Source organism: Elgaria multicarinata, chromosome 17 (genome assembly GCF_023053635.1).
Source record: "Elgaria multicarinata webbii isolate HBS135686 ecotype San Diego chromosome 17, rElgMul1.1.pri, whole genome shotgun sequence".
Classification (NCBI taxonomy): domain Eukaryota; kingdom Metazoa; phylum Chordata; class Lepidosauria; order Squamata; family Anguidae; genus Elgaria; species Elgaria multicarinata.
Genome location: NC_086187.1, coordinates 19,483,188 through 19,510,810, shown reverse-complemented (window position 1 = coordinate 19,510,810; position 27,623 = coordinate 19,483,188). Strand labels below are relative to the sequence as shown.

Sequence of the window (27,623 nt, the reverse complement as noted above, 5' to 3'; positions counted from 1 at the left end):
ACCCACATTTCACAACCCAACCACAAACCATGGATCCTCTTCATGGGTTACTTGTGGTTAACAAACGATGTTTTGTTAGCATGGCTGGGTTCAAACAACGTAACCCACAGTTCAATGACAACCCACACTCAATCCACATTCAACATTTGAGGGTGGACTATCGTATTGTGTGAATTCAGCCACAGAGAAACAGAGAGAGAAGACTTAGCATAATGCTCCCTCGTCACAGGTTAGTTTCTTCAGTTGTAAAACCAGGAAGACAATAAAATCAGCAAGCAGTGTCAGATCAAAATAAGTAAATGACCATTTATAAGTCAAGGAGTGCTACTGGAAAATAATACCACACTTCTAGTGAAGAAAGCACCAGAACTTCTTTGGAGGGGGAAAGAAGCTTTAATACAAAAATTAGAATAGGTGCATTTCAAAACTCTAGAAAATTTTCTTCAACAAGCTGAATCAGGAAAGCATTTTACTTTCAAGCTTAAATTTCTTTACATGCATTTCTATAAGTCCAGTTACAGTTTCATTCCCAAACATCTCGGCGAGCTGCAAAGGTGTAAGCCCTTCCATGGGACTTTCTACATCAGCGGAGGCATTCAGCAATAAATAGCAAATTCCCAGATGCCCTGGATAGATTAAGAAAGAGGTAAAGATTTGTTTCGATATAGAATATCTTTATTACATCCATATGAAGCTGCCTCATATTAAGTCAGGCCATTTGGTCCATCTAACCCAGTCCTGCCTAACTGCTAGACACAGCCTTCCTCAACCTGGGGCTAGACGCAGCCTTCCTCAACTTGCCCCAGGCATTCTGGGAGATGCAGTCCAACACATCTGGAGCGCCCCAGGTTGAGGAAGGCTGTGCTAAAGGCTCTCTAGGGTAGAGGTGAGCAGACATCACTTGATAGCTGGTGGGATCTACTTTTATTTTCTACTAGCAAACAGACCTGGATTAGCTAAGGACTAAGCTTGGAATAGCCCTTATAGTTTTATACAACGAAATCTTCCAAGTAAATTTATACAGCTGTCAAGAATTGGACACAACGACCCTGTTCAGAGTGTCGTGAACCATTCCTAATCATAGTGGCTACATAATCATGGTTTAAACACGCTCACTAACCATTTGCTGCAAAAGTGTTTGTGGCCTAACCATGGTTTAGTGTGTTAAGAACATAAGAATATAAGAAGAGCCCTGCTGGATCAGACCGAGGGTCCATCTAGTCCAGCACTCTGTTCACACAGTGGCCAACCAGCTGTTGACCAGGGACCAACAAAGCAGGACATGGTGCAACAGCACCCTCCCACCCGTGTTCCCCAGCAACTGGTGTATACAGGCTTACTGCCTCTGATTCTGGAGGTATCACATAGTCATCAGGAGTAGTAGCCATTGATAAACTTCTCCAGGAATGTATCCAACCCCCTTTTAAAGCCATCCAAATTGGTGGCCATTGCTATATCTTGTGGTAGTGAGGTCCATAGTTTATTTGTCCTGAATCTCCCACCAATCAGCTTCATGTCTGAAGAGGCTCATTGTGCCCACCCAGTCTGAGTGAAAGCGTACCTTCTGATACCTGTATCCCACCTCTATAGCCCCCAGAAGGAGGTAGTCTGTCCACTCCATTCTAACAAGGCAGGGGGCTGCCCCACAGCAAGGGTCAGGCATATAACCCTGTCCATCAGTCTGCTAATCTCACCAGGCTTCAAACAGTATGGACAGCAAAGCTTGAGCTGTTTAGGGAAGTTTGTCCCTAGGTACTCTAGGCTTCAACAATGTGGACACATATAAGTTAATTAAAATTAATTAATACAATTTAAAATCGAAATAACTCTGAGGAGCATAACCTAGGGTCCCCTTAGTATGCGTGCCAAGTTTCAGATCAAAATGTGTCCACTCCCCAGTTGTAAGTATACCAAGTCAAAACTTCTCAGAGACAAAAAAGATCTAAAATGTTACCATAAGCAATAGCGAAATGTAGTGCGGTTGCTCCATCACACTGTGGATTTCGTACATTCACATTAATTCCAGGGTAATGCAAGAGCAAAGAGACAAGATGCATCTTCCCGGTGTTTACTGCAGCATGAAGTGCTGTGTTTCCATTTTCTGCTGCTTGGTTCACATCGGGGACTGGAAGTGCCTGGGGAAAACAAAGAAAGAGAAATCAGTAGGAAATAACTGTTCACCCACCAAAGCAGATTTATATTAAGGTCAAACTAGCATAGCATTAAAAGGGCAGTGCTGTGTATTTCTGTGCCACCCAAGAGCCAAAGTTCTCAGGGCAGTTCACAAAGATAAAAACCATAAAACACATTCTAATAACATAACACACCGTCATTAACAAAAATATAGAAAACAATTTTAAACAATCAACAATAAAAATCCCAGGACCCATTAAAAAGCCTTATCAGACACTGTCAAGTGTCTGGGAGTTGCGGAAAGTCTTGACCTGGCGCCAAAAAGATGACAATGTTGGCACCAGGCAGACCTCACTGCAGAGAGCATTCCAAAATCAGGGGGCCACTACCGAGAAGGCCCTCTCCCTTGTTGACATCCTCCAAACCTCCCTTGGAAAAGGCACTCGGAGGAGGGCATCAGATGAAAATCGTAGTGTGCGGTAGGTTCATGATTCAACAAAGGATCTTCCAAAATGAGACTCTTTCGCTGAAGCAGAATTTATCATTAAGTTGGAGTCTACTAGTTTATGTGCGAAGCAAGGCCGTTATTTCTTCTCCTACTTAACAAAGTTAATTAAGGTAGCAATTAATTAAGAGTGCAATCCTATGCATAACTAGACAGAAACAAGTCCTACAAATTCCAGCATTCCCCAGCAAGCCATGCTGGGAGTTGTAGGGCTTTTCCTATCTAAACTTGCATAGGACAACACATGCAGGGGGTGAAGCCATGATGGCTTCTTTTACCCCTGTGATCGTGTGAACCCAGCCAGTATTTTCACCTATTGCTGTTGTTGTGAATGGTACCTGTGCTTAGCTTGTATATATTATAGCTTCGCAAAGTAATTGTTACAGAAGGCACTGTATTTCCACTGTTTACAATATTTTACGTGTCTGCGTATCATTGAGGATTCATGCATCTGTTCATCTTTAAGTGCCACAAGACTCTTGGTTGTTTTAGATTTCAGAGGTGGCTTATATACTAATTTCACACATTCACTGGCTGAGTGTTGCACACATATACCCAAAAAACTGGTAGCACTCATGTATCCAGACATACACAGGCTAAAGGTGGCATACATACACCCAAAAATCTGACAGCATTCGTGTATCCAGATGGTCTTTTAATTAATTCCATTTAATTAGTTAAAAGATGGTCATACATCAACCTTGAAAGATGACAAGCAATTTGAATCAAATTACAACTAGGCAAGGAGCCTGTTTGCATGCCACGACAACCCACCGTGGCTTAATTTTCCGGGTGTGTGTGTGCTGTTGCATTGTTCCAAGTGCCCATGGGGCACCAAGCTTGCTGTGACTTGTGTCATGCAAACTCAGGCTGCAGAGGATATTTGAGGGTTAAATAATCCTAAAAAGAAACGTGGTAGCCCTATAGGTAAATTCAGCGACAATGACGTGTCATGTGTAGAGGGGTCAATGACAGTTCTAATTACAAGTTGTCTAACTTTGATAGACAAAAGTCAGATTAAGAGCCAATATAATGAAGTGGATAGAGGCCCAAGCTTTAGGGAAATTTGAGCTCAAGTATTTCGTTTAGGTCTAAAGCTTGCTGTGTAATATTGACCCATTTGTTATCTTTTAGCTCAACCGACTCCACAAGGTTGTTATGAGGGTAAAATTGGGGGGGGGGGGGACTCACATACACTTTCCGGTACTCCTTGAAGAAAGGGTGAAATATAGTGTATAGTGCAATCCTATGCATGTTTACTCAAAAGTAAGTTTCATAATGTCTCATAAGGCATACTCCCAGGTAAATCCGCATGGAATGGCAGCCTTAACATCTTTCTTATCTTCTAATTTATAATAATATTTTAAGAAACCTAAAAGAATCAATGCAATGAAATCTTCTACCCAACTGACCATTTCAAGGAAATAGTCCAAAATCTTAGACTGATCATATATAGTGGCTAAAAATAAAAGATTTCTGTTCTTTTCATCAGCAACATCAAGATCAAGCTTCTGGTTTCTAACAAGATAATCCAAGACATCGACATATCCCAACTGAACAGTATGTAGAGCTCTGAGGAGGAGAAGAGCAAATATGTTAATAATTAACACCGCTTGGAAAAAGGATGCAAAATGAAAAAGAAAAAGAAAAACATACTATTTTGATCATTTACATTTCTAAGGAGACTGATCAGCAATTGTTATTTACAATCTATAGCCAGGATCCAAAGAACTATGTAGTTATCTCTCTATTGTTTCTTTATTATATTTACAACAACAATTTATTGCAGTCAATAGACCATTCCAACAAAAGTTACATACAGAAACACTTAGCGTACAGTTAGCTATTAAAAAGACAAGTAATCATAGAGGATCTAATAGAAATGGCCAAGTTCAAGAACTTGGCCACTTGCTCGGTGATTGATTTGTCTGTGTTCCGAAGTAATAGCGACATTAAGAATTCAGTTGGGTGACCAGGAAAAGGTTGTAAAATGGGGGTTCAGAAGATCATTCCTAGCCCCTTGATGAAATCTACTGGACAGTAACACGTGTGATACGGTTTCCACCTCAGTATTTTTACAGGGACAGCATCTGTTGAGCAATGGGATTTTGTTGTATCGGCCATCTAAAAGTTTAGAGGGAAGGATGTTAAGTCTGGCTAGTGAGAATGCTCTCCTGTATTTGGGGATTGTTAACCAGTGCAGGTAGGGCATCCCGTCTTTGCAGAAAGAGATTGGTAGGCCTAGGGACTGGGGGGAGCATGGACCCCAAGCAGCACTTTGAAAGTCTTGCATATCTATATCAAGCAGCCTCTGTTTCACAGTTGATTTGGCACTAGCTAGATCCCTTGATAGTAACATAGGAGCTGAAAGCCCTACTGACTTGATTTTCCTTGTCATGGCCTTTGACCAGGGAGATTCAAAATGGTCTAACAGGATCTTGGATACCAGGGAATTTGTTTGAAGTGCCAATTTGCAACGAAGCCAGAAATGGATAACATGGATCCAGGCCAGACAGTTTACACAATTCAGACCCTAAACCGTCCCTCATCAAAAGACATCTGAATAATAAATATAACCAAAGATGTTCAGACAAAGGCAAACTGCAACGAAAACAGTAAAATACAATCACGAAACAGAATTAAAAGGCAGTAAAAACCCAGCAGGGCAGACTGGTCACTGTCTGGGCAAAGAAGAATGTTTTGACCTGGTGGTGAAATGATTGCAAAGTTGATGCCATCTCAGCGCTGGGGTTATCCAAAAACCGGGCACACATGCAGGGGTGTGTCTTCACAGTGCCGCTCCTTCCTCTTGAAACCCCAAGGTATTGCCACTGCGGGGTGGGGGCTGGAAATTCCCACAACAACAGGGAGTGTGGGCTTTCTAGCGGCCATTTGGCTGACTGAGCTTGCCCCCTGCCCGGCCTCCCCGCACTTCCGGCAACCTCTCAGTGGTTGCCATCTGCCCCGGAATGCCCCCAGCTCAACGATGAAGTGAGGCCTCACAGTGGGAGGACCGTGGTGACCTCGCTTCAAAGCAGAAGTATCAGTGTAAGTCCTCAGCTTTTAAAATTCGCAGCTTTGGTGAAAACCCCCACGGTGGCTATGTCATATAACCAACACAGCACCACTACGCAGCCACAGCAGGGCAAATAAGGCATATAGGCAGCTTCCAGTTCAATGTAAGCAAGTGCAAAGTGATGCACATTGGGGCAAAAGTCCCAACTTCAAGCATAATCAGCGGGCTCATCTACACCAAGCAGATATTCCACTATGATAGTAGTATGGAAGTGGTATATAAAAGGCAGGAGCCACACTACTGCTTTATAGAGATATTGAAGTGCACTGACAACTGTTGGGGCCCATGACACATACCATATACCGCTTTCATACCACTTTCATAGTGCTATATCCTGCTTGGTGTAGATGTATCATGGACCCCAACAGTTGTCAGTGCACTTCAATACCACTATAAAGCAGTCGTGTGGCTCCTGCCTTTTACATACCACTTTCGTACCGCTTTCATAGTGGAATATCCTGCTTGGTGTAGATGAGCCCAGAGACAGGGGAGAAAGAGATCTTGGGGTTGGGGTGGACAGCTCGATGAAAATGTCAACTGAGTGTGCGGCCGCTGTAAAGAAGGCAAACTCCACATGGAGGTGTTTGGGGCAATCTCTGCTGGCAGCTGACAATACAGTTGAAGCACCAAGCTTTTTCCTCCACAGGGAGAAGACAAACAGCACTGCAGATAGGTTGAGGGCCTGGCTGATGTAAAGATGCCAAGTTACAGAAGCAGCCCTTCTGCTGATCTGCAGATCAGCACCCCATCCCAAGAATGGATTTTTAAAATTGGTTTTAGGCGCTTTCCCTCTCAAATGGTGCTTCAAATTCTCCTTCCAGCTGCCAAATTTACAGGGAACCTGCAGGCCATATCTACATCTAGTTGCGCTCCAAGAACTAGCTACTGAAAGAGTCTCTCTCCACTCTTATGTTTACTGAGCTTTGACGAAAAATAAGTGGTTGCATCAACTACCCCCTACAGAATAGGACTTCTGCTTCCAATTGTTTTGGTAGGTGTTTTAGATGTTTTAGTAACGTCTATATTTCACTTTCAAAAACGAAATTCATTCAGGGAGTTGGATTTTAGTTTTTACACCATTTCCATGGAATACAAATTAAAATAAGGTTCCTTTGTAGGTCAACCTATAGGGCGCTTTGTTCCATTTTAAGGCGTACAGTTAAAAATCTGTGCACGATAGCAAAGCTCCACTTAGTATATTTCCAGAGGGGTTGCCATGTTAGTCCGTTGCAGTAGAAACAAGGGACTTGGTGCACTAGGTCTTTCTTGTTTTTAGTATGGTTTTAGGATGTTTTTTAGGATGTTTTAACAATATATACTATGTTTTTAATCAGTATTTTATGTATTTTATACTTACTGATGTTCCCCGCCTTGATCAAAATGGAGAGGCGGGTAAGAAATAAGTTTATTATGATGATGATTTCAACCATTTACACCACAGGGATGTATTTAGGCTGAGATTTAATTTTAATGTAAATCAGTGCAAGGGACTACAAGTAAACTGGGGACACACACATGCAATCGCTGCTGCATTATGTGTAAAGCCGGCTTCATGACACATAACAGCATTACAACCAGGTTATCTGAAGGAACGCCTCCTCCCATATGTACCTGGAGAGACCCTAAGGTCATCCTCAGGGGTCCTTTTCCATGAGCCCCTGCCAAAGGAAGTGAGGCAGGTGGCTACCAGGAGGAGCAGGGCCTTCTCTGCTGTGGCACCCTAAACAGGTTCGCCTGGCACCCACATTGCACACTTTTCGACACCAGGTGAAGAACGTTTGATTTTCCCAGTACTTTTAACAGTTTACCATCATAGTCTTTTAACTTTGCTGGTTTAAATCTGTATTTTAAATCTGTATAAATATCTGCATTGCTGCTCGGTTTTATCCTGTTGTGCTTTTACATTGTACTGTTTGTTTTATACCTTGAGTTGTACTTGATGGTTGAAATTTCTGTGAACCACCCAGAGAGCTTCAGCAATTGGGCAGTATAGAAATGCAATAAATAAATAAACCTTGGTAACGTTTTGGCAGACATATTCCAATATCTCACACTCTGGAGCTCCCTCTAGTGCACTTTGCTAAAACTGACCTCTCGCACAAATTTATTTATTTATTTATTTATTTATTTATTTATTTATTACATTTCTATACCGCCCAATAGCCGAAGCTCTCTGGGCGGTTCAAAGGAGGAGCAATTACTGCAGTGTGGTGCTTTCACTAGTTATATCTATTTTTTTATTTTTGTTATTACCTTATATTTATTACCTTTTTGTTATTACGCTAAGATACAATGGTTAAGCATTTTGAGCTAAACGTTATGACTTAGTGTGTCATGTGAACCATGACTTAGCATGTTGTATGAATCATTCCTAGCCATGGTGGCTACATAACCATGGTTTAAACAAGCCCACAAAACATTTTCTGCAAAAGGGTTATGGGCCTAACCATCTTATAGCGTGTTTTCTGTACAGGCTCAGTGGTTCAAGATCCACACCACTCTATGATCTTAAAAACAGCTATCAAAATTGCCATAAAAATAACGTAACAAATAATAATGTTTTGAGATGCGGGCTAAAACATCTTGAGGGCATTAAGTTGGGGAAAGCTATCCTAGAGTGATAAAACCAGTTTGCCATTGGGTGGTGTTGGTGTTGACATGGATCAGACTGAAGGCCTATCTAGTCCAGCATTCTGTTCAATGGGCTTCCCACAGGCACCAACCAGGTGCCTGTGGGAAGCCCACAGGTAGAAGATGAGAGCAATAGCATCGTTCTCCTGGTTTACCCCAGCAACTGGTTCACAAAGGCCTCTGATACTGGAGGTAATATTTAGCCAACTTGACTAATAGCCATTGGTAGCCTTATCAGCAATAATCTGTATAATCCCCTTTTGAAGCCATCGAAGTTGGCAGCCGTCACTATTATCTTGTGGTTGAGGAGTCCAGAGTTGAATCCCGCCACTATTTCCCTGTCCAATTTTACAAGAAAGCAGAGGGAAGTTTGAAAAGGAGGGCCCGACAGCCATTTGTGCCCAGCGCCATCAAATCAGATGGAAGAACGACAAAGCCGGCAAACGTAACAGAAAAAGCAAACTTGTTCAGAGTTTTACCAACAAGACCTTTTTATTTCTCCTTTTCAACGCAGCTCGAATGAAAACCGTCAAGTGGCATTTCATTTTCAAATTAAAAATCATCATCGCAATAAATATATTGTTTGATACATTGCTCTATTTGTCATGACAATGGTGAGGAAAGGAGTTCAAAATTCAGCACATTTGCAGGAGACAGCTGGATGCTGAGAAAATAAAAAGTAACAATTGAATAGGCCTGAAATATTTGACCTCTTACTCCCTCCAGTGGTGTAAGCACACAATTCCATCATCCAAGAAAACCACATATTTGTACAAACACTGCTTTGTTCCTATTTTAAATGTGCTACAGAAGCCCTTTCAAAACTATTTTCTAATAAAACTTTAAGATCTAGAGAGATGTAAGTTTCTTTCTGATAGGCGGCCATGTCAAATCGAAATGTCTGAGCAGTCCTCTAGAACAAGTACTAGAGAAATCCATCAAAGGAACTTAAATATTTCCTTTATAGGAAACTAATGGTCTTGATCCAGTAGATCAGGGCACAGCATCCACGGAGGGGTCCGACAATTCTCAACAGAGCCCTATCGTCCCCATTCTTCACCCACGAAAGCACACAGGGAAAGCAATTATTCACACAACACATAATTTAAAGCAGCAGTGTTGAACCTCTTCCAGCCAAGGGCTGAATTCAATTTGGGAGAAGATCTCGGGGGCCACATTCCAGTGGTGAGCAAGGCCGAAAGATGGAAAAAAATAGACCAGCATATTTCATTGGAAAGCTCTTACTTCCAGGAACTAAGGAGAGGCATTTCAGCCTTTGAGAACACAGAATGATGAAAAAGCTGGAACATCACCAAAGAATAGGCACATGGGGGAAAGGGGGAAATGGCCATCTGTGGAACCCCAAGGGGCCCGATTGGGACCCCAGAAGGGCCTTATTTGCCCCGTGGGCCTTACGTTCGACACCCCTGGGTGCAGATGGGCTCCTGGCTTAAAGGGCTTGGAAAGGGAAAGAGAAGGGGTCAGAGGCAGTAAGCCTATATGCACCAGTTGCTGGGGAACATGGGCGGGAGGGCGCTGTTGCACCCATGCCCTGCTTGTCGGTCCCTGGTCGACACTGGTTGGCCATGTGTGAACAGACTGCTGGACTAAGTGGACCCATGGTCTGATCCAGCAGGGTTCTTCTTAGGTTCTTACTGGCCACCATGACTCTATGTTCCACAGAGGTATGCCACTGAATGCCAATTGCTGGGCAGCAACAGTAGTGGAGGGGCACTGTCTGTATGCCCTGGCAAGGGGGCTTCCTGGAGGCACCTGGCTGGCCACTGTGAGAATAGAGATGTTAGCCCAGGTAAGGGGTACTGAACGTCTTTCAACCTGAGAGCTGAATTCCATTTGGGAGAAGCTCTTGGGTGCTGCGTTCCAGTGGTGGGTGGGGCCAAAGGAAAAGGGGCTGGGCCAAAATACCCTCATATTTTAGTTCAAAGCTCTTACAGCTATAGATAAGCCTTAGCAGGGGCATTTCAACCTTTGAGCATTGGGGGGGGGGAAACTGCACAAAAGCCAGAAATCATCAAAGGATTGGTGGTCAGGGGTGGAGGTCAGGGAAAGGTGGCGTGGTCTCCTAGGGAACCTTGGACCTCAGGTTCAGCACCTCAGCCTAGACAGAGGTCTGGTCGTGCAGGGTTCTTCTAACATCCTTATGCACACAAGACTGTGTGAGGAAGCATTGCAGGAAGCCGAAAGTCTGTGCAGACTTATATTCTCATCCTGCTGATGTGCACAGAAAGGGCTGGATGGGGGATCAACACAGGGCGCATGGACCTCCTGTTCCTTGCAACGTCTCTCGCACCGCTTATATTTGCCTTCGTATTGAAGGAGTGGGGAAAACCAAGCCCCGCGGGACTCTTCCGCCTAGACTGGTACTGCGCCCATGCTTGGCTGGATTGAGACCCTTAAAAATGCACTGTTCCAGCTAGTTCCCCGCTGTGGTGTCTAAATGCTGAGAAGTAGTGATGGAAGGTGCATCAGTGCTGAGCAACCTCAACCAACTTCAAATGGGGCTCTTACACAAATCCCATGGGAATGAATTAAGGTTGTGAATGAGATGGTAGCTGAAGAGGTGCAACTGACAGGAGGAGGGGGCGGAAAAGAACACGCACACCCTTTCCCACATCATAGAATATTTAGACAACGCTAGGTTGGTAACTTCTACGGTGCTTTTAAGAGGCAAGCAAAGCAACTAAACTTTTCTCAGTTACATACAACAAGTTCTTTCAGCCTGGAAAGACTTCACTGAGATTTAGATAGGTATACTCCGTAAGCATTACCACCTACTCACTACATTAAAAACAATTGAAGAGTACTTCTACATCTTTGTGTGTTTTTAAAAGAAAACAAAAAGGCAAGCACCTCACAAATGATACCGTTGACATAAACACTGAAGCATCATTAGTGTGCTGTGATATCTGTTTTTGGCATTACATACAAAATTGAGTACAGGCACATATTCAGTTCAAGGTTATATAAAAGCATTATCTAACTTGAAGGCAATGGCCACGATCCACCAAGAACTTCTTTCCTACGCAAGTTCTGTTGAAAGTGGATTGTGCACAACGACTTCATAGAGCGGTGTAGCGTTTACCTCAGTTCTAGTTTTAACACAGAATATATAAGTTAGAAAATATACGACAGAAGAGTTCCTCTTCTCTCAATGAAAGTATTCTTACCTTTCTTTAACCACTTCACTGGATTGCTTTCTAGCAGCAGAAATAGAACTCTTGATAGGCTGTTCAGAAGAGAGCTGGGTACTGACCAAGGCCTTATAGAACTGGATTTTAAAAGCATGACATTATTTAGTGAGCAATCTTATAACTTAATTGCAATTCTGTCAATACTTTGGGGGGAGGGGGAACCCAACTCTTCTAGAAAATCGATTATCATGAATAAGGCCTATGTGCCTGTAGTTTGGACATTAGTCCGTTCAAGACCCTAGAGCGCAAATGGTATTTTACTAGTGTGTAGGACATTTAGTGAGAACAATTCACAGACCATTCAAGCTGCCTCAACTTCCATTTTGGAAAGGACAAAGCTTGCTAGGGTGGAAGTACAGGGTTTTAAATGGTCTGTGGCTCTCTGCCCTAGGCTTAACCCTCACTCCTACAGAAGTCTTCGCCCTCCAGGAGCTCAACGTCTTTTTCAGTTATGAAGTCTCTTTTCTACAAAGATACACCAGGAAGCCATCAACAGTAACAGTGATAAGAACACCACTGTCCACTTGCATATAATTTCACATTAAGCAAGCCCCTCTTTGATTTATATACATACCTTCTTCATCAAGAAGAAAGCATTCTATTTACTTTTTTATGTTCTCATCAGTTAAAACAATTCTAGTAGTGCAAGAAAACTTCTTCTAAAAATAGATCCCCGCCCCACCCAGTATAAAGTGCAGACTTTAGAAGTAGGATGTTATAATCTAATCCACAACCCAGTGAAGCTGATGTGTTTGGGTTCTTGCCAACGTTTGTTTCTAAATGTATGCAATTTGGAAAGTAAGCCTAGAGGCTGCATGGGACTTCTGAAGAAGTAAATGTGCTTTGAATTGGGGCACTAGTCCCACTAAAACCAAATTAAGGTCACAATCCTGTGTGCACTTACATGGGAGTATGAGAGATGGTTCACAACGGGATAGCCTGCATAGGGTCAGGCTGAACATCTGCCTTAAATTCGTCAGCTTAACAGAGCTGTGGATCATACTGTTAATAACTTTAAGGAATCCACCTTCCTTTCGGTTTTGCTGGAATGTTTCAGTTACCTTTCAGGTTTTTTAATGGTCATATTCAAGGCAAGTACACAATTTGCACAAAAATGCAGGAGCATTAAATCCACTCATCTCTTTTAAAGATATGCTAGAAACTTACACACACACACACACACACACATATATATATATATATATATATATATATATATACACACACACACACACACACACACACACACACACACACACACATTTTAGGCAGGATACAAAGAACTACTTTAGGCATGCTTTTCTTTTCCCTATAGCTTTTAAACTTTGAGTTTGTTCTGACTCTATACTGTTAGCTTCACCCTTCCCGGTGCCTGTTTACACTTCCCTGTGCCTGTTTGCATTCTCTTTCCCTCCTTATTGTTTACTACAACTTTATTAGATTGTAAGCCTATGCGGCAGGGTCTTGCTATTTACTGTGTAATCTGTACAGCACCATGTACATCGATGGTGCTATATAAATAAATAATAATAATAATAATAATAATGCCCAGGAAGCTCTTGAAACCCCCTTCAGTCTGAAGAGAGGTATGCCACGTGGCATTGCTGTTCAGGAAACGCAAGCCAAAGAAGTCCACATGGGCATGTGGAACTAATGGCATCTCTGAATCTCAGCCCCTATTGTTAATCGGATATGTCGTAATGATTATTACAGCTCAAAGTGATGAGATGTTTACAGCAAGTTACTAAGCACTGATAGATCTCTGACATATATATACATACACACACACCTTTAAGATGCAAGTGTGCACAACTTTTCCTGCAAGTTATCGCTCTAATTTCGGAGGTTTTCCCAAATATATCTTTATAGTTCAACACATGCATGCAGCACCTTTAAGCAGTGATTCAGGGACGTTGCCTCAGTTCCCAAATTTATTTTAGACCACGTGTGATCTTTTTCAGGAGCACCTATGTCACTACTTACTATGAGGTATATAAGGAAAAACTGACCTCGAAAGCCACTTCAATTTTGCACTTTCCTCCAGATGTGCTGGACTACAGCATCCATTATCCCAAGCCAGCATAGCCAGTGGCCACATTGGCTGGGGATGACAGGAGCTGTTGTCCACCTGGAGGGCACCTGGTTGGGAAAACTGGTTTAAACAATAAGCATTGTTAAATAAGTCTTCCAGTTAAAGTTTTCATGTACCTTCACAAGCACTTTAAAACCCAAGCGCTCCTCTGGTTTTTTCTTACAAATCAGTAAAAGTGCAGATATTATAGTCCTACACAGAGAAGCATCTACGCCAGCCTTCCTCAACCTGGGGCGCTCCAGATGTGTTGGACTACAACTCCCAGACTGCCCCAGCCAGGCTGGGGCATTCTGGGAGATGCAGTCCAACACATCTGGAGCGCCCCAGGTTGAGGAAGGCTGATCTACGTAATGTGTATATTCAAGTATAGAAGCTAGTGTATATATAAAATTGCCAGCTGTTAATCACTGTACAATGTTACACCTGTGCAAACGTTAGCCAAGGTAAAGCTAACCAGGATCCAGTTCTAACCCAGGATTTGAAAACAGAAATCAAACCATGGTTTCAGATACAGTGTGTGTGGAGCAAACCCCGGTTCGCATTGATCGTGGTTAATAACACTGGCATAACACTGAAGTATGATTAAAGGCGTCAGGGAAAGAGGAAGAATTTATACTCCAGAAGGTGTGGAGGAAGAGAATGCAATTATGTGTCCAATTCCCAATCCATTAAGGTTAGGGAATGGTAAAATGTACATCTGCACTGACTCAAAAAGTCTAAGATAAAAAACACACACCAAAAGAATGATCCTGAAAGAGCAAAAATGTACCACTAAACACCAACTCAGTGTGCTGCTTTGGGGGGAGGGGGTGCATTAATTTTTCAAGAGTTTTATTAGCCCTGCTCACGTGCCAGCCCCGGAAAGGGCTAAAAAGTAAGCGAGCGGGAGTTGGACTATACCACTAGCCCTGCCTCTACATCTACCTTGGCAGATGTTTGTTGCATCTGTGTACATTTCTGACTAGAGAGAGCTATGTAGCTGCAAGCGAATGCTAGGCGTCAAAGCTTAGCTTTTAAAAAAGCAAGTTATGTCACCTAGCATATCCGGCACAGGGCATCCTAGTGTAGGAGTATTACTGCCCTTTCCCCCTACTTCCTTGCATCCACAAAAGCAACACTAGACGAACCTAGGATTTGGGGGCAGTATCTGCATTTAAAAACACCAAGCCATAAGGAAAGGCTTTATAGGGTTAATTAAAGAGGCTGGCTCCTGGTTCAAGGGGGCTGTAGGCAAAGTGCCCTTTCGCCAGTCCCCTCCTCCAGGCTTACATGGTGGCAACAGTGCTCAGAACAGCATTGAACATCTGGGTTTAGAGACTGTCTGGATTTTCCGCCACGCCTCTGACATAGCATCATTCTGGAGCATCGCTGAAAATTAAAATGATAGCTAGACTCGGCTGCCTGGCGCTGCTCCGAGTGCCAAGTCAAAAAACTTTTTTTAAGTGGGGCTCAAGCAAGGAATCAGTAGGCGGCTCTCGTTACATGTGTATACTGATGTTTTAGAAGCAAGTACCAAAAAAAAAAACACATTGCAAAGAGAAACAAGCCTTCAATACTCCAGTAAAAAAATCAATGCACTCCACAAAAAGGTCCAGGTGCTTTAAAGAATACCTGATTTATTGTGGCATAAGCTGTCAAGGACCATAGTCCACTTTATCAAATTTATGGAAAGGGAGCCCGTGCCTGCAAAGTAAAGATAGTATTTCCTTGATGAAGGGGACGCTGCCCACTAAAGTTTAGGCCACAATAAATCTGTCATGTGCCACATGACTCTTGGCTGTTTCTTTCTGCAACAGACTAAATTGGGGGGGGGGAATGAATAAATAAGAGTTTTGACCCACAGTTCGCCAAGCATTCCAAATGCTCAGCCGATTTTCACCCCAAATGGGAAGCTGGGCGTGCATCTATCGAAACATGTTACCTAGTACTATACTCACCTTTAAACATATAGTTGGATCCTGACATAAATCATACTGACAGACGATCCACTGGAATCAATGGGACCTAGGCACGATGGGTAGTGCAAGTCACCATGATTCCAGTGGGTCTGTTCTAAGTATGACAAAGTTGCATCCAACACATAGCTTAGTGACATGGCACATACCCTATTTCTTCGATTCTAAGACGCACTTTTTCCCCATATAAACATCTCTAAAAATGGGGTGTGTCTTAGAATCGCGGGTGTGTCTTTGGGTGTTTTTTTTCTGTTGGTGGTACTGAAATTAGTATGCGTCTTACAATCGATGGTGTCTTACAATCGAAGAAATACGGTACTTAGCGCAGGTTCAGTCCTTGGTATCCCCACTTAAGACAGATTTGCCCAAGACACTGGAGAATCACTAGCAGTCAGAGTAGACCAGACTGGTGCTCTCCCTATGTGTTGGATTACAACTCCCATAATCCTCACCAACATGGCAAAGGGCATGCTGGTGGTGGGAATTGTAGTCCAAAGCATATGGAAGGCTGAACAGTCCTGGACCGATTCAACATATATTTTCAAATACACACACACGAAATGCACTATTGGAACTGTCCCAAAGACAATTGCTGATAACACGTAGTCACCATTTTTTTTTCTGATTCCAGTAGTAGTCAGGGACAGGAGGCAGATATATGTATGTTATCTGCAACTGTACCAAAACTGCAGAGAGGTAACAATAGCACTGGGGAAATATAACTGAGATCTGTGAAGAGACTTTTGCGTTGACCTCTGGACATGTTTTCTAAGAAAATACATGATGTGCTTCTAGAAAACATTCACAGCTCTAGAGCAACAAGCTCTTTTTGAAGAAGCATGACATGAATTCATTCAGCATCAGAAATATGATTATAATAACTATTGTTGTAGTAGGTAGCCTTCTTATAGGGCTGGGCAAGTTGTAATGTCAATCTAGGATTTGTGTTGCAGACATACAGGCAACACATGGGTTGCCCTCTCCTACCACGATCTCTGAAATAGGTTCCAGAGATTCCTAAACAGTAGGCTCCAAGAGCGTACCATGTTGTTTTGGGTTTGGATGCAACACCAGATCAATTTGCCCAAACGGTAGTTTGCAAACCAGTTTCCAACCATGGTTTCTGAACTTGGCTTGGAGGCTACAAACAAACTGTGGTCCGTGAGATGGTGCTGATTTTGGAGTTACAGCTGAGCCATCTCTCAGCCTAAACAAAGCTGGCCCTAACAGTAGCCAAAAGTCGGGGATATTTTACATGTTGTTTAAGATGCACTCTCGAAATGCTTCAAAAAGGCAATGCATGTTCACAGCAAACACCTGTATTCATCTGCAGGCATGGCAGGGATGCAGACAGCATAAAATGTGCTTTTCTTGCCATGTGTACACGCAATGGAAAATCTAGGTTTGCCACCATGACACGTGTGAAGGAAGTCAAAGGGGTGTAAAATTCAAACACATCTCTATTGGTATTTATGCAGCCTTCCCTAACATGGTACCCTCCAGATGTGTTGGACTAAAAGTCCCAGCATCCCCATCCTTGCTGGGGGATGTGGGGAATTGTAGACCAACACATCATCTAGAAGACACCAGGTTGGGGAAGACTGCTACATTAACTCAGAGGCGAGAAACGCTGTTCTCAGTCAGCCCTGCAGCCCTCCATTTTAACTTAACAGACTTGAAAACATTAAGATCACTTCCCATCAATATATATGTCGTAAAATATCTATTTATCTCATTTCACTGTAATTGTAACTCCCCAACGCTATTTAATATTGGTTGCCCAAAATACTTTTAAATACCGCCTGTATTTTCTCTCTTGGTACCTGATGCATCTTAAAAGTAGTTTACAGGGAACATTACAACAACCAACACTACCATTTCACAGCTACTGTGTTTTTACCTTCACTATTGCATGCCAGAGATTTGCAAGTGCAAATGCTCGTATAGCTAGCAACCACTGAGCTATCTGAGGGTTCTTGGTTGTGTACTGTATACTTGAAAGCATTTTCTTATACCCAGGTGAATTCGCTGAAGACATGAGGTTTAAGTAGTCAAGAAAAACGTATGGGTTCTGGTTGTTTACAAGCCTGATGGGATATTCACTCAGCACAGCAGCAAGAATGCAATTCAAATCCGAAGGCTGGAATTCCTTGGAGTCTGACCCCCCAAGGAACGCAAGGCGGACTTCATCTTCAATCACCCCCATTTCCAGATCCAACAGTTGCTGTTTTTGATTGTCCTGGAGCTCAGACAGCCAGAAATGTGCAAAGCGTACAAAGTTATCTGCAGAGAGACTCCACGTGCCCATGTCGCTAATGAAGTTGTGGGCTCTTTCCAGCCAGCTCGTCACCATGGTGCTATGAAAGTGATGAAAGAGTTTCTCGAAAGGATCTCTTTCTGGAGAAAAAAGCAGACCGAGAGGTTCCTTGGAAGATGCAGCTCCATTCGCGGCATCGCTCAGGTGTGGTGGCATTTTTTTGCCAATATGAGGCAGTGGGACAGCTTTAAACAGAGTACAGTTCCTGATCTTAAGAGAGAAGAATTCCTTTTGCAAATCATTATTATCCACATGAGCACTGTTTCCTAATGAATGGATATCTGGAAGATGAATCTCATTCTGCTGATTTAGGGCATTTTTACGCAGCTGCTGGTGGCCTAAATCACCTTCCTGTTCCATATCAATACAAGAGATATGCATCACCCGTCTGTCCTCCAGCTCTGCATTGTATTGAGCCACAGAATATGGGAGAACGCCTTTTAATTGCAGCATATGTCTCGAGTTAGTGAATCTCAATATGAACCTGAAACAAAACAAAGACGCAAGGAGTTAACACACTCATTGTCGCTACGGCTGTAAAACAAATCATTTTAAATTGATTATTCTGCCTTTAAACAGATGAAACTGGACTGTTTAACCATTTTAAGTAAATTTTCATATTATAAAAACTTCAATGGAGATTTCCTGAGATACTGAAGAAAATGGCTCATTGTGGATGCAATGCTGAAGCAGTTTCCCACTATGGGAATGTGCATAAGGCATGCTTGAGCTCACACACTACCTGCTATTCCCACCCCCCTTGGTGTGGCCATGAGATTGGAAACATCTGTTTTCTCTTTAAAACTAATCTGAGTTTACCATTACGTCTGTTGAAATGTTTAATTTTTTTAATACACACTTTTTAAAAAAATTGGCTTCACTTTTTGCAAGCTGGAGGGGGTTCAGAGGAGGGCAACAAGGATGATCAGAGGTCTGGAAGCAAAGCCCTATGAGGGGAGACTGAAAGAACTGGGCATGTTTAGACTTGAGAAGAGAAGACTGAGGGGAGACATGATAGCGCTCTTTGTGTACTTGAAAGGTTGTCACACAGAGGAGGGTCAGGATCGCTTCTCGAGTGCAGGACACAGAATAATGGGCTCAATTAACAGGAAGCTGGATTCCAGCTTGACATCAGGAAAAACTTCCTGACTGTTAGAGTGGTATGACAATGGAACCAATGACCTAGGGAGGTCGTGGGCTCTCCCACACTAGAGGCCTTCAAGAGGCAGCTGGACAGCCATCTGTCGGGGATGCTTTAAGGTGGATTCCTGCATTGAGCAGGGGGTTGGACTCGATGGCCTTATAGGTCCCTTCCAACTCTGCTATTCTATGATCCTCAGTCACAACAACCCCAGAGTACCCAATTACCATCCTCATCTTAGAAATAAGTAACACCTCAAAAACCTATATTCCTCTGCTCTAGCACACATTACCTTCTCTTCCTTTTACAACTGGATTGCTGCAACTTAATTTTGTTCTTTAGTTAGATGAAACAAAGCATCCATCATGGTCCAACAAACCAGACAACGGAATATTTATTATGTAACAATAGCTTATTTTAACCAATAAGATCCAAGTAGGTGACTTATGGTAGTTTATGATGTCATAATCTGAAGCTATTCTAGACAAAGCATCATTGTCTTCAAAGATATTAAATGGAACATTAGACCACTTTCAAGGTTTTGTACGATCAGGTTTCTACTGAGGCAATGAGGCTGCCTGAAATCACCTTTTCCACAAGACAGACAGAGAGAGAGAGAGAGAGAACACATCTTTAATAATAATAATAATAATAATAATAATAATAAATTTATTTCTTACCCATATTTAAGTATTTATTTCTTAATTCTACAGTCTCTTACTCTTAGGGCAAGAGACTGTAGAAGTTCCATCTCCACAATGTAACCGGGTAGAAATCCCAAATTGGAATATCATATTGAGCAACAAACTATTTTAGAGTCAAGAGACTAAGAGCTCATTCATGTCATATCAAACACATTGATAAAATACTACCCTATGATTAAACAGTGTCATACAACACTTTTGGTTCAATGCCTTTATGTTCTTATCCAAGCAACCAAGCTGAGACTCTATATGCCAGCCTGATTATTAACAGACAGAGCAAGTTACTGTTTTATGGATGTATTTCCTATCCTAATGCAAAGCCAATGGAAATAAAGATATTTATCGAGATCTTAAGATAGCCCTGACTCTGAAACTTCCAATCTAGTACAGCCAAACTAGAGTGACCACTCAACATGGAAAATAGCCAAATCTCTTACTTTTAACAAGTAGCAAGACATTTTAAAGATGGCCAGTTAAGAACACGCAGACAAGGAGGGGCACTGATAGGAAGTTCTACAAGACAGAGGAAGGGGTTTTATTGCAGGTGAGACTATTTGTCCACCGAAGTGCAGAGAATAACTGTGTGGTTCACTTTGTGCCTTATTTCCAGAGTCTGCACTTACCCAATTTGGTTACGAACTCTGCATAGATCAGACCATTTGCGTCCCCAAACCAAACTCTACCTAAGGTGGGGATGAAAATGTGCTACATTATGTTGTTGTTTTGCAAAGCATTGCCACATGAAACGCAAGGTGCTTGCAATGATTCATAGTTTATTTCTGCATAGTGCTATTTTTATTCATCTGAAGTATTTTTATCCTGATCCTCAGAAAAAAAGGCTCCCAGAGCGGCTTACATGAAACCAATAAAAGAAGACAGTTCCTGCCAGCACGATTATAGTTTAAAAAGACACGACACACAAGGAAAAAGGGATGGGAAGGGAAGAGGAAAAACATTAAATTTTCAGCAGGACAGGTGGAATGGCTCCATTTGCTTTCTCATCTCCCTCTGCACAGCCTGTGGGAATGGCTGCTGGTGAATCAGCTAGCACTCCATTTTGCATCGCAGGACTCCAAAGTACCATCACACCATCATGATCACACACAAAAAATCCATCTTCTGTCTCTCATTAAGATGCTTGGAGGAATCTGGGAAATCTGTTCTAGTACATGTTTTAAAAATTAATTGTGAAATTCTGTCTGCATTTCTCAAACTTTGTCATACATATACACAACTTCTAAAACCTCACAGATGCGATAGCCCAGCAGTCTAAGTACATCCAAGCTACTCCTGTGTCACTGGCTGCTACACACTCTTCCAACATTTAAGCCCCTTGCCTGGTTCCTCTGTTAACTCAGTGTCTTTACTCAGTTCTAGTCAGGGACACATTAATCCACGCTCTCCTTTCAGCAATCCTAGAAAAGTCCAGGGGGAACTGACAGTAACCTGAGCACTGACTATTTATGGACCCATTGCTGGTAAGGCGTGCAATAATGTTTGTGTCTGCCTTGTTGGTATGACAGATCCTCTTTGAACCCACCCACCCCAAATGTCTGAGAAACAAGTGCATGGGGTGCACCATGTGGTTTGCAAATTTTTCAAACATGAAAACACCTACATTTGATTATTATTTTTAAAGTTACAGTCCTACCTAGAGCTCAAAAAAGGGACATCAAGTGAAGTCATCTTTGACTTCCTCACCGCAATAGCTATGGTGCCCATTTGCAACAAGTACCTGAAAGGCAGTGATTTGTCAAGAGCAAAACATGCACACACACTGCCCAACATTTGGCAAATGAAGTCAGAGACACCGTTCTACATGAGTAGTAGCGGGCAAACTACTTCCACAGGGTTTGGTATCACATCCTGGCAAATAACTGAGAAACTACCAACTTCAAGATGTGCCTCTCACCCAGAAAGTAACATTCTTTATCCAGCTAGGCTAAATATGCCACTGAAAAATATGCAAGCTCACTTGTTAACAACACAACACTGGGTTGTTCGTGGTTAAAATCCTATAGTTGAATCATAGTGCAGGGTTCATAGATAATGACGAGCCACGATTCAACAACCCCCCACCACAATTGACAACAACCCATACTTAACCTGTACTCTAGGTTGTTGTTATGTGTGCACCAGGTCACTGCCCTGAGACCTTTGAACCAAAGAATGGACATTTAAACGTAATAAAAATACATCAATATGTGCAGTGCTTGTTTATTTTAACTTGCAAATGTTACTCTCTCTATATATATATATAAAATAAGTAACACATACATACAAACATTAAATAGAGGCAGGTATAAAACAGCACAACAATGCAATAACGAGGCTCTGGATCCACTATGGATGCCATTTGACTTCAGGTAAGATGTATAAGAAAGATAGAAAGACTAACAACGGAGTATTAAAAAGATATATAGTTTAAGCTAAACATTTTGGCTTCCACCTTGTAAATACTTGAGGTTAAAATAGTTTTTTTAATACTGTGCTGTTAGTCTATCTTTCTCTTCTCCCTCTTCCCTCCCCATCCACTTTTCCTTATGTGTCGTGTCTTTTTTAAAATGTAAGCCTGAGGGTAGGGACTGTCTTCTTTCTCGATAAATTGTAAGCCGCTCCGAGACCCTTTTGGCTGAGGTGCGGGATAAAAATACTCTAAAATAAATAAATAAATAAATAAACATCACACACACAAACACACACACATATATAGTTATAAAGACACACGACGCCCGCCCCCCCCATATATATTTATAAACACCCACCACCCACTTACGTAAACCTATATTATGCACAACGTGTACAACTTGACGGCCGCCATCTGAAGCGGTGCCAAGACCCCACAGAGGCGGGAGAGCAGCAGCCCCTCCCCGGCCCCCCTCCGAAAAGGTCACCTGTAGCCTGACGTTGAGCATCATGGAGGCCACGATGTACAGGTAGGGGAAGTTGATGCGGAGCTTCCAGGCCAAGTCGAAGAAGATGAGCAGGGTCCGCGTCAGCCCTTTGCAGAAGAGCCCGTAGGAGCGGGCGGCCGCCGATTGCGAGAGCCTGGCAGCCAGGGCGGACAGCAGCGCGGCCGCCGCCATATACGTCCGGCGCGGACCCACCTGCCGAGCCAGGCCGAAGAAGCTCCGCCTCCTCACTCCCCTCCTCTCTCCCCCGAAATGACCCGGATGCGTCAACGAGCCGGGAGACAAGGGAGACTGCGCATGCAGACCAAAGGTTGGCGTTCGGGTAACGGGGCCCGCCGCTGACGTCACCGCGGCGCGCCTACGTCAGGACGCACAACTCCCTCCTCCGCCTGGAGTAACCCCTTCTTTATTTTATTTAGGGTGACCCTATGAAAAGGAGGACAGGGCTCCTGTATCTTTTAACAGTTGCATAGAAAAGGGAATTTCATTTGTATATATGGAGAACCTGGTGGAATTCCCTCTTCATTACAGCAGTTAAAACTGCAGGAGCTATACTAGAGTGACCAGATTTAAAAGAGGGCAGGGCTCCTGCAGCTTTTAACTGGTGTGATGAAGGGGGGATTTCACCAGGTTCTCTATATATGCAAATGACACCTGCTGAAATTCCCTTTTCAATACAACTGTTAAAGATACAGGAGCCCTGTCTTCCTTTTCATATGGTCACTCTATTTTAATAATAATAATAATAATGATAATAATAATAATAATAATGATAATAATAATAATAATGATAATAATAATTTATTTCTTACCCGCCTCTCCCTTTGGATCGAGGCGGGGAACAACATTAGAACAAGAATCAATACATCTTAAAAATTCATGATTTTACATTGATCTGGAAAGGCCTGCCGGAAAAGGCTAGTCTTTAAAGCTGCCTTAAAATCACACAGAGAGTTAATTTTACGAATCTCCTCCGGCAGGCCATTCCACAATCTGGGGGCAACAGAAGAAATTTTATTTATTTATTTATTTATTTATTGCATTTCTATACCGCCCAATAGCCAAGGCTCTCTGGGCAGTTCACACAAGTTAAAACCATCAGACACAAATCAAGTATAAAGCAAACAACAGTATAAAACAACCAATCAGTATAATAAAAAATACTATATAAAAACACAACCAGGGTAAAACCAAGCAGCAATAGGGAGATTTATAGAGATTTAAAATGCAGATTTAAAACAGCAAGGTTAAAAGACTATGATAAACAGTTAAAATACTGGGAGAATGAGAAGATCTTCACTTGGCGTTGAATGTAATGTAGGTGCCAGGCGAACCTCTCTTGGCATCTTTAAGCAGCCCGCGCCCACCTGGTGCGCATCTCCTGATGGGTTGGACTGCAACTCCCATCACTTTTCCTGTCTGGTTGGGAATGATGGGTCTTGCAGGCCAATCCATTTGGATGAGGCCACCAGCCTGGCTGGGAATGATAGAAGTTGTAGTTCATCCCATCTGGAGAATGATGGGAGTTGCAGTTCAACTCCACCAGCCGGCTGGGAATGATGGGAGTTGCAGTCCAACTCCACCAGCTTGGAGAAGTCCAGCAGTCTCCCAAATGAGCAGCATCAGAAGCAAACTCCATTTTTGTACCTGAAGTTATGATCGTGCTATGATTAAAACTATAGCAACGAACACAAACATTGCATCCAATAGTTTCAGATCTGCATATATGCAAGCCTGTTGGAACAATCAAATATTTATTGCCCACCATAAGGCCAGTAATAATGGAGCCAGAGAGACTCTATGAATACATGTTTCATAGCCTCAGTGCTATAATTGAAAAGGCTGAAGAGAGTGACAGTACAATCCTAGGCATACACATCAACTAGAAGTAAGTCCCATTGAATGCAATGGTGCTTACTCCAAGGAAAATGTATGGGATTACAGCCTTGATGGATTAAAGAATGGATTGATTTTAAACAAGTGAAATTAATACAATTAACAGGCAGAGACTGCTCCTACCACAACGTGGTGGAAGGAAAGAAGAGAGGCTGTAGGATCCTACAGACTAACTCTGCCCACTGCAAGTAAGTCACCTAGCTCAATGGGCCATCTACCTCAGTTGTTTCTCCTACCCTGCCTGGCTCTTGCCAGAGGAGTCCAATCTCTAAATAACCTTAGTTGATTTGACCTTAGTTCTTACCTCAAATATCTCATAGGAAAGTACAGATTGGAGTTTAAAGAAGAGGAAAAGAATAGGTGATCATTGTTGCAATACACGTGCAGGGTAGCCAGGTCTAAATGGTGAATTTTAATCACATTTAGGTTGTGATTAAAAGCCTCGTGTGGCGCAGAGTGGTAAGCGGCAGTTACTGCAGCCGAAACTCTCCCCATGGCCGGAGTTCAATCCCAGCAGAAGCTGGTTCTCAGGCAGCCAGCTCAGGTCGACTCAGCCTTCCATCCTTCTGAGGTCAGGTTGGTAAAATGAGCACCCAGCTAGCTGGGGGAAAGGTAACTGCGACTGGGGAAGCCAATGGCAAACCACCCCACTACAAAGTCTGCCAAGAAAACGTCAGCAAAAGCAGGCTCCTTTAGGAGTCAGCAATGACTCAAGTGCTTGCACGAGAGGTTCCTTTCCTTTCCTTACGTTGCAATCCTGTATAGAAATTTACCAGGGAATAATTCCCATTGAACTCAATGGGATTTTCTTCTGAGTAAACATGTCAAGAAGTGCAGTGTAAATGGGTTGGCTATTTATACAGCAAAGGTGGCAATGCCACCATTAAAAAATATAGACACAGTTCCTTGGTAAAAAAAAGAAAAGAAAAAGGTGCTATAAAAACAATCTCTCATGTTCTTGCTGTGTCAAATTTTCCAGGATTACATCAACGTGATTATTCTGGTAATCCACACCCACATACAGTAATTCTGCTTTATGTGCCAAGATAAACACATAAAGCCAAATACTCAACATCTGAAACTTTGTTTTAAAACCGACTTCCTCTATATCTAAGTAAGAACCATTTGTCTGCCTTTCAGTTACGTATGAATTCTGGAAAGGAACACTATCAGATGTATAAACTGGTATAAAGATTTCCCAGTAAGATCTCAACTCTGGGGGGTGGGAGGTTTTTTAATGAAGGAGCGGAGAACAATTCAGAATAATTTACTCAACTTCTGGCTGTGCTTCGGTTACCGCCCTAACTTCTGAAGTCAAACATTAATAGAAAACAGACTTCCGCAAGTGATGCGAGTTCTTTTCCTCGTATCACGGAGGGGCAGAAAAGGGAATAAAAGAAAGACAAAACATAAATGGAGAGGTGAGAGGATGATGCAAAAATACAGAGCTATATCAGCAATGATAGCGGAGTATTGCAAAGAAATCATGAAGAAAGATTCGTATCACAGAGGCAAACCTTGCTGATTACAGACATGTAGTCCACGTCTACTCTATCCATGTGTCTCTATCCTGTATCCATGTCTACTCAGAAGTCACAGGTGAACTCATTGACAAAGAGCACCTTTTATCAGGCTGATATACCAACTGCGCCCTTATCTGGACAGAGATAGCCTAGCTACAGTTATCCAGGCTCTGATAACTTCTCGTTTGGATTACTGCAATGCGTTATACGTGGGGCTGCCTTTGAAAACGGTCCGGAAACTTCAGCTGGTATAAAACAGGGCAGCACGGTTACTAACAGGGACTGGCCGGCGAGACCACATCACGCCAGTCCTTTTCCAGCTTCATTGGCTGCCAGTCTAGGTCCGGGCCCGATTCAAAGTGCTGGTATTGACATTTAAAGCCCTAAATGGCTTGGGGCCAGGCTATCTGAAGGAACTCCTCCTCCCATATGTACCTGCCCAGACCCTAAGGTCATCCTCAGGGGTCCTTCTCCGTGAGCCCCTGCCAAAGGAAATGAGGCAGGTGGCTACCAGGAGGAGGGCCTTCTCGGCTGTGGCACCCCAGCTGTGGAATGAGCTCCCTAAGGAGGTTTGCTTGGCATCTACATTATATGCCTTTAGATGCCAGGTGAAGACCTTTTTATTCTCCCAGCATTTTAACAGTCTATAAATAAATTTTAACTGGTGTTTTAAATTTGTAATTTTGCATTGCTGTTGTTTTTATCTGGTTGAGCTTTTATATTGTATTTTATATTATGGTTTTATACTTTGAATGTTTTTAATTTTGTGAACCGCCCAGAGAGCTCCGGCTATTGGGCGGTATAGAAATGCAATAAATAAATAAATAAATAAGTCCCACTGAGTTTAATGAGACTTATTCCAAAGTTGGCAACTTTGGGAAATCTGGGGGCCACTTTCCTCTCTGCTGGCTGCACTCTTGCTGCAGTTGGACTGCCAACTGGGAGTGGGAATCAGTGATTTGCTGACGAATTTCAGTGGTAAACTGCTTTGGAGGCTTAAAAAGGATACCACTGAAATTTAGGAAGAAAATGCTGGGTTTGGGGGGGTGGCGCTGCTGCACAGCAGTGGTGCGGATAGTAGGCTGTGCACCGGAGGGCAGCACGTTACCCACCCTGGTGTATATGATTGCAGCCATAGTCTCTGTGCATGCATCTATATCATGTGTGTGCGTGTGCAGCTCCAAATCCATGCTTTGCTTTATAAGGATAGAGTTTGCAAATATTTGTGAAGGGCAGGATAAAAATTTGGATGGAACAGTACTGTTAGACAAGTGGTTCTAGTTTGTTTTGCAGCAGCCATCATGTTCAAAGTTGCTCCAAAGTGCCCATTGATCCAAATGACAATCGATCCAGAACAGGGGCTCTCAAATGTTTTGGTCAAGGTTGATCCACTCTGTGTACTGTAATCCCTCTTCAATCCACTGCAAGGTGATGAAAAGCAACCCAGAGTCCATTCTGTCTACCAAGTGCAAATTTGCTTGTTTCCTCTCCGTTCTATTTCTAGCATGCTTGGGGAATATCATGCA

The 27,623-nt window shown here is 42.7% G+C and overlaps 1 protein-coding gene across 5 annotated transcripts; it reads right to left on the bottom strand.

The window, feature by feature from the left end:
• Positions 1 to 370: 370 nt before the first annotated feature.
• Positions 371 to 22,921, bottom strand: LOC134410355 (small integral membrane protein 10-like protein 2A). 5 transcript variants are annotated; one of them, XM_063143578.1, is made up of 5 exons: positions 22,661 to 22,921; positions 11,534 to 11,634; positions 4,051 to 4,210; positions 1,955 to 2,135; positions 371 to 626 (listed from the first exon to the last, which is right to left on the bottom strand). In XM_063143578.1, the coding sequence occupies exons 1-5, from the start codon at positions 22,850 to 22,852 to the stop codon at positions 457 to 459; spliced, it is 804 nt and encodes a 267-aa protein (XP_062999648.1). In that variant the 5' UTR covers positions 22,853 to 22,921; the 3' UTR covers positions 371 to 456. The 5 variants fall into 5 exon arrangements, 4 of the variants coding, with proteins under 4 accessions (XP_062999648.1, XP_062999649.1, XP_062999651.1 ...); XR_010026253.1 differs by lacking the exons at positions 371 to 626; positions 1,955 to 2,135; positions 4,051 to 4,210; positions 11,534 to 11,634; positions 22,661 to 22,921 and adding exons at positions 13,997 to 15,754; positions 15,924 to 18,405; positions 21,418 to 21,499; XM_063143579.1 differs by lacking the exons at positions 371 to 626; positions 1,955 to 2,135; positions 11,534 to 11,634 and having other exon boundaries at positions 4,061 to 4,210.
• Between the last annotated feature and the right edge of the window lie 4,702 nt (positions 22,922 to 27,623).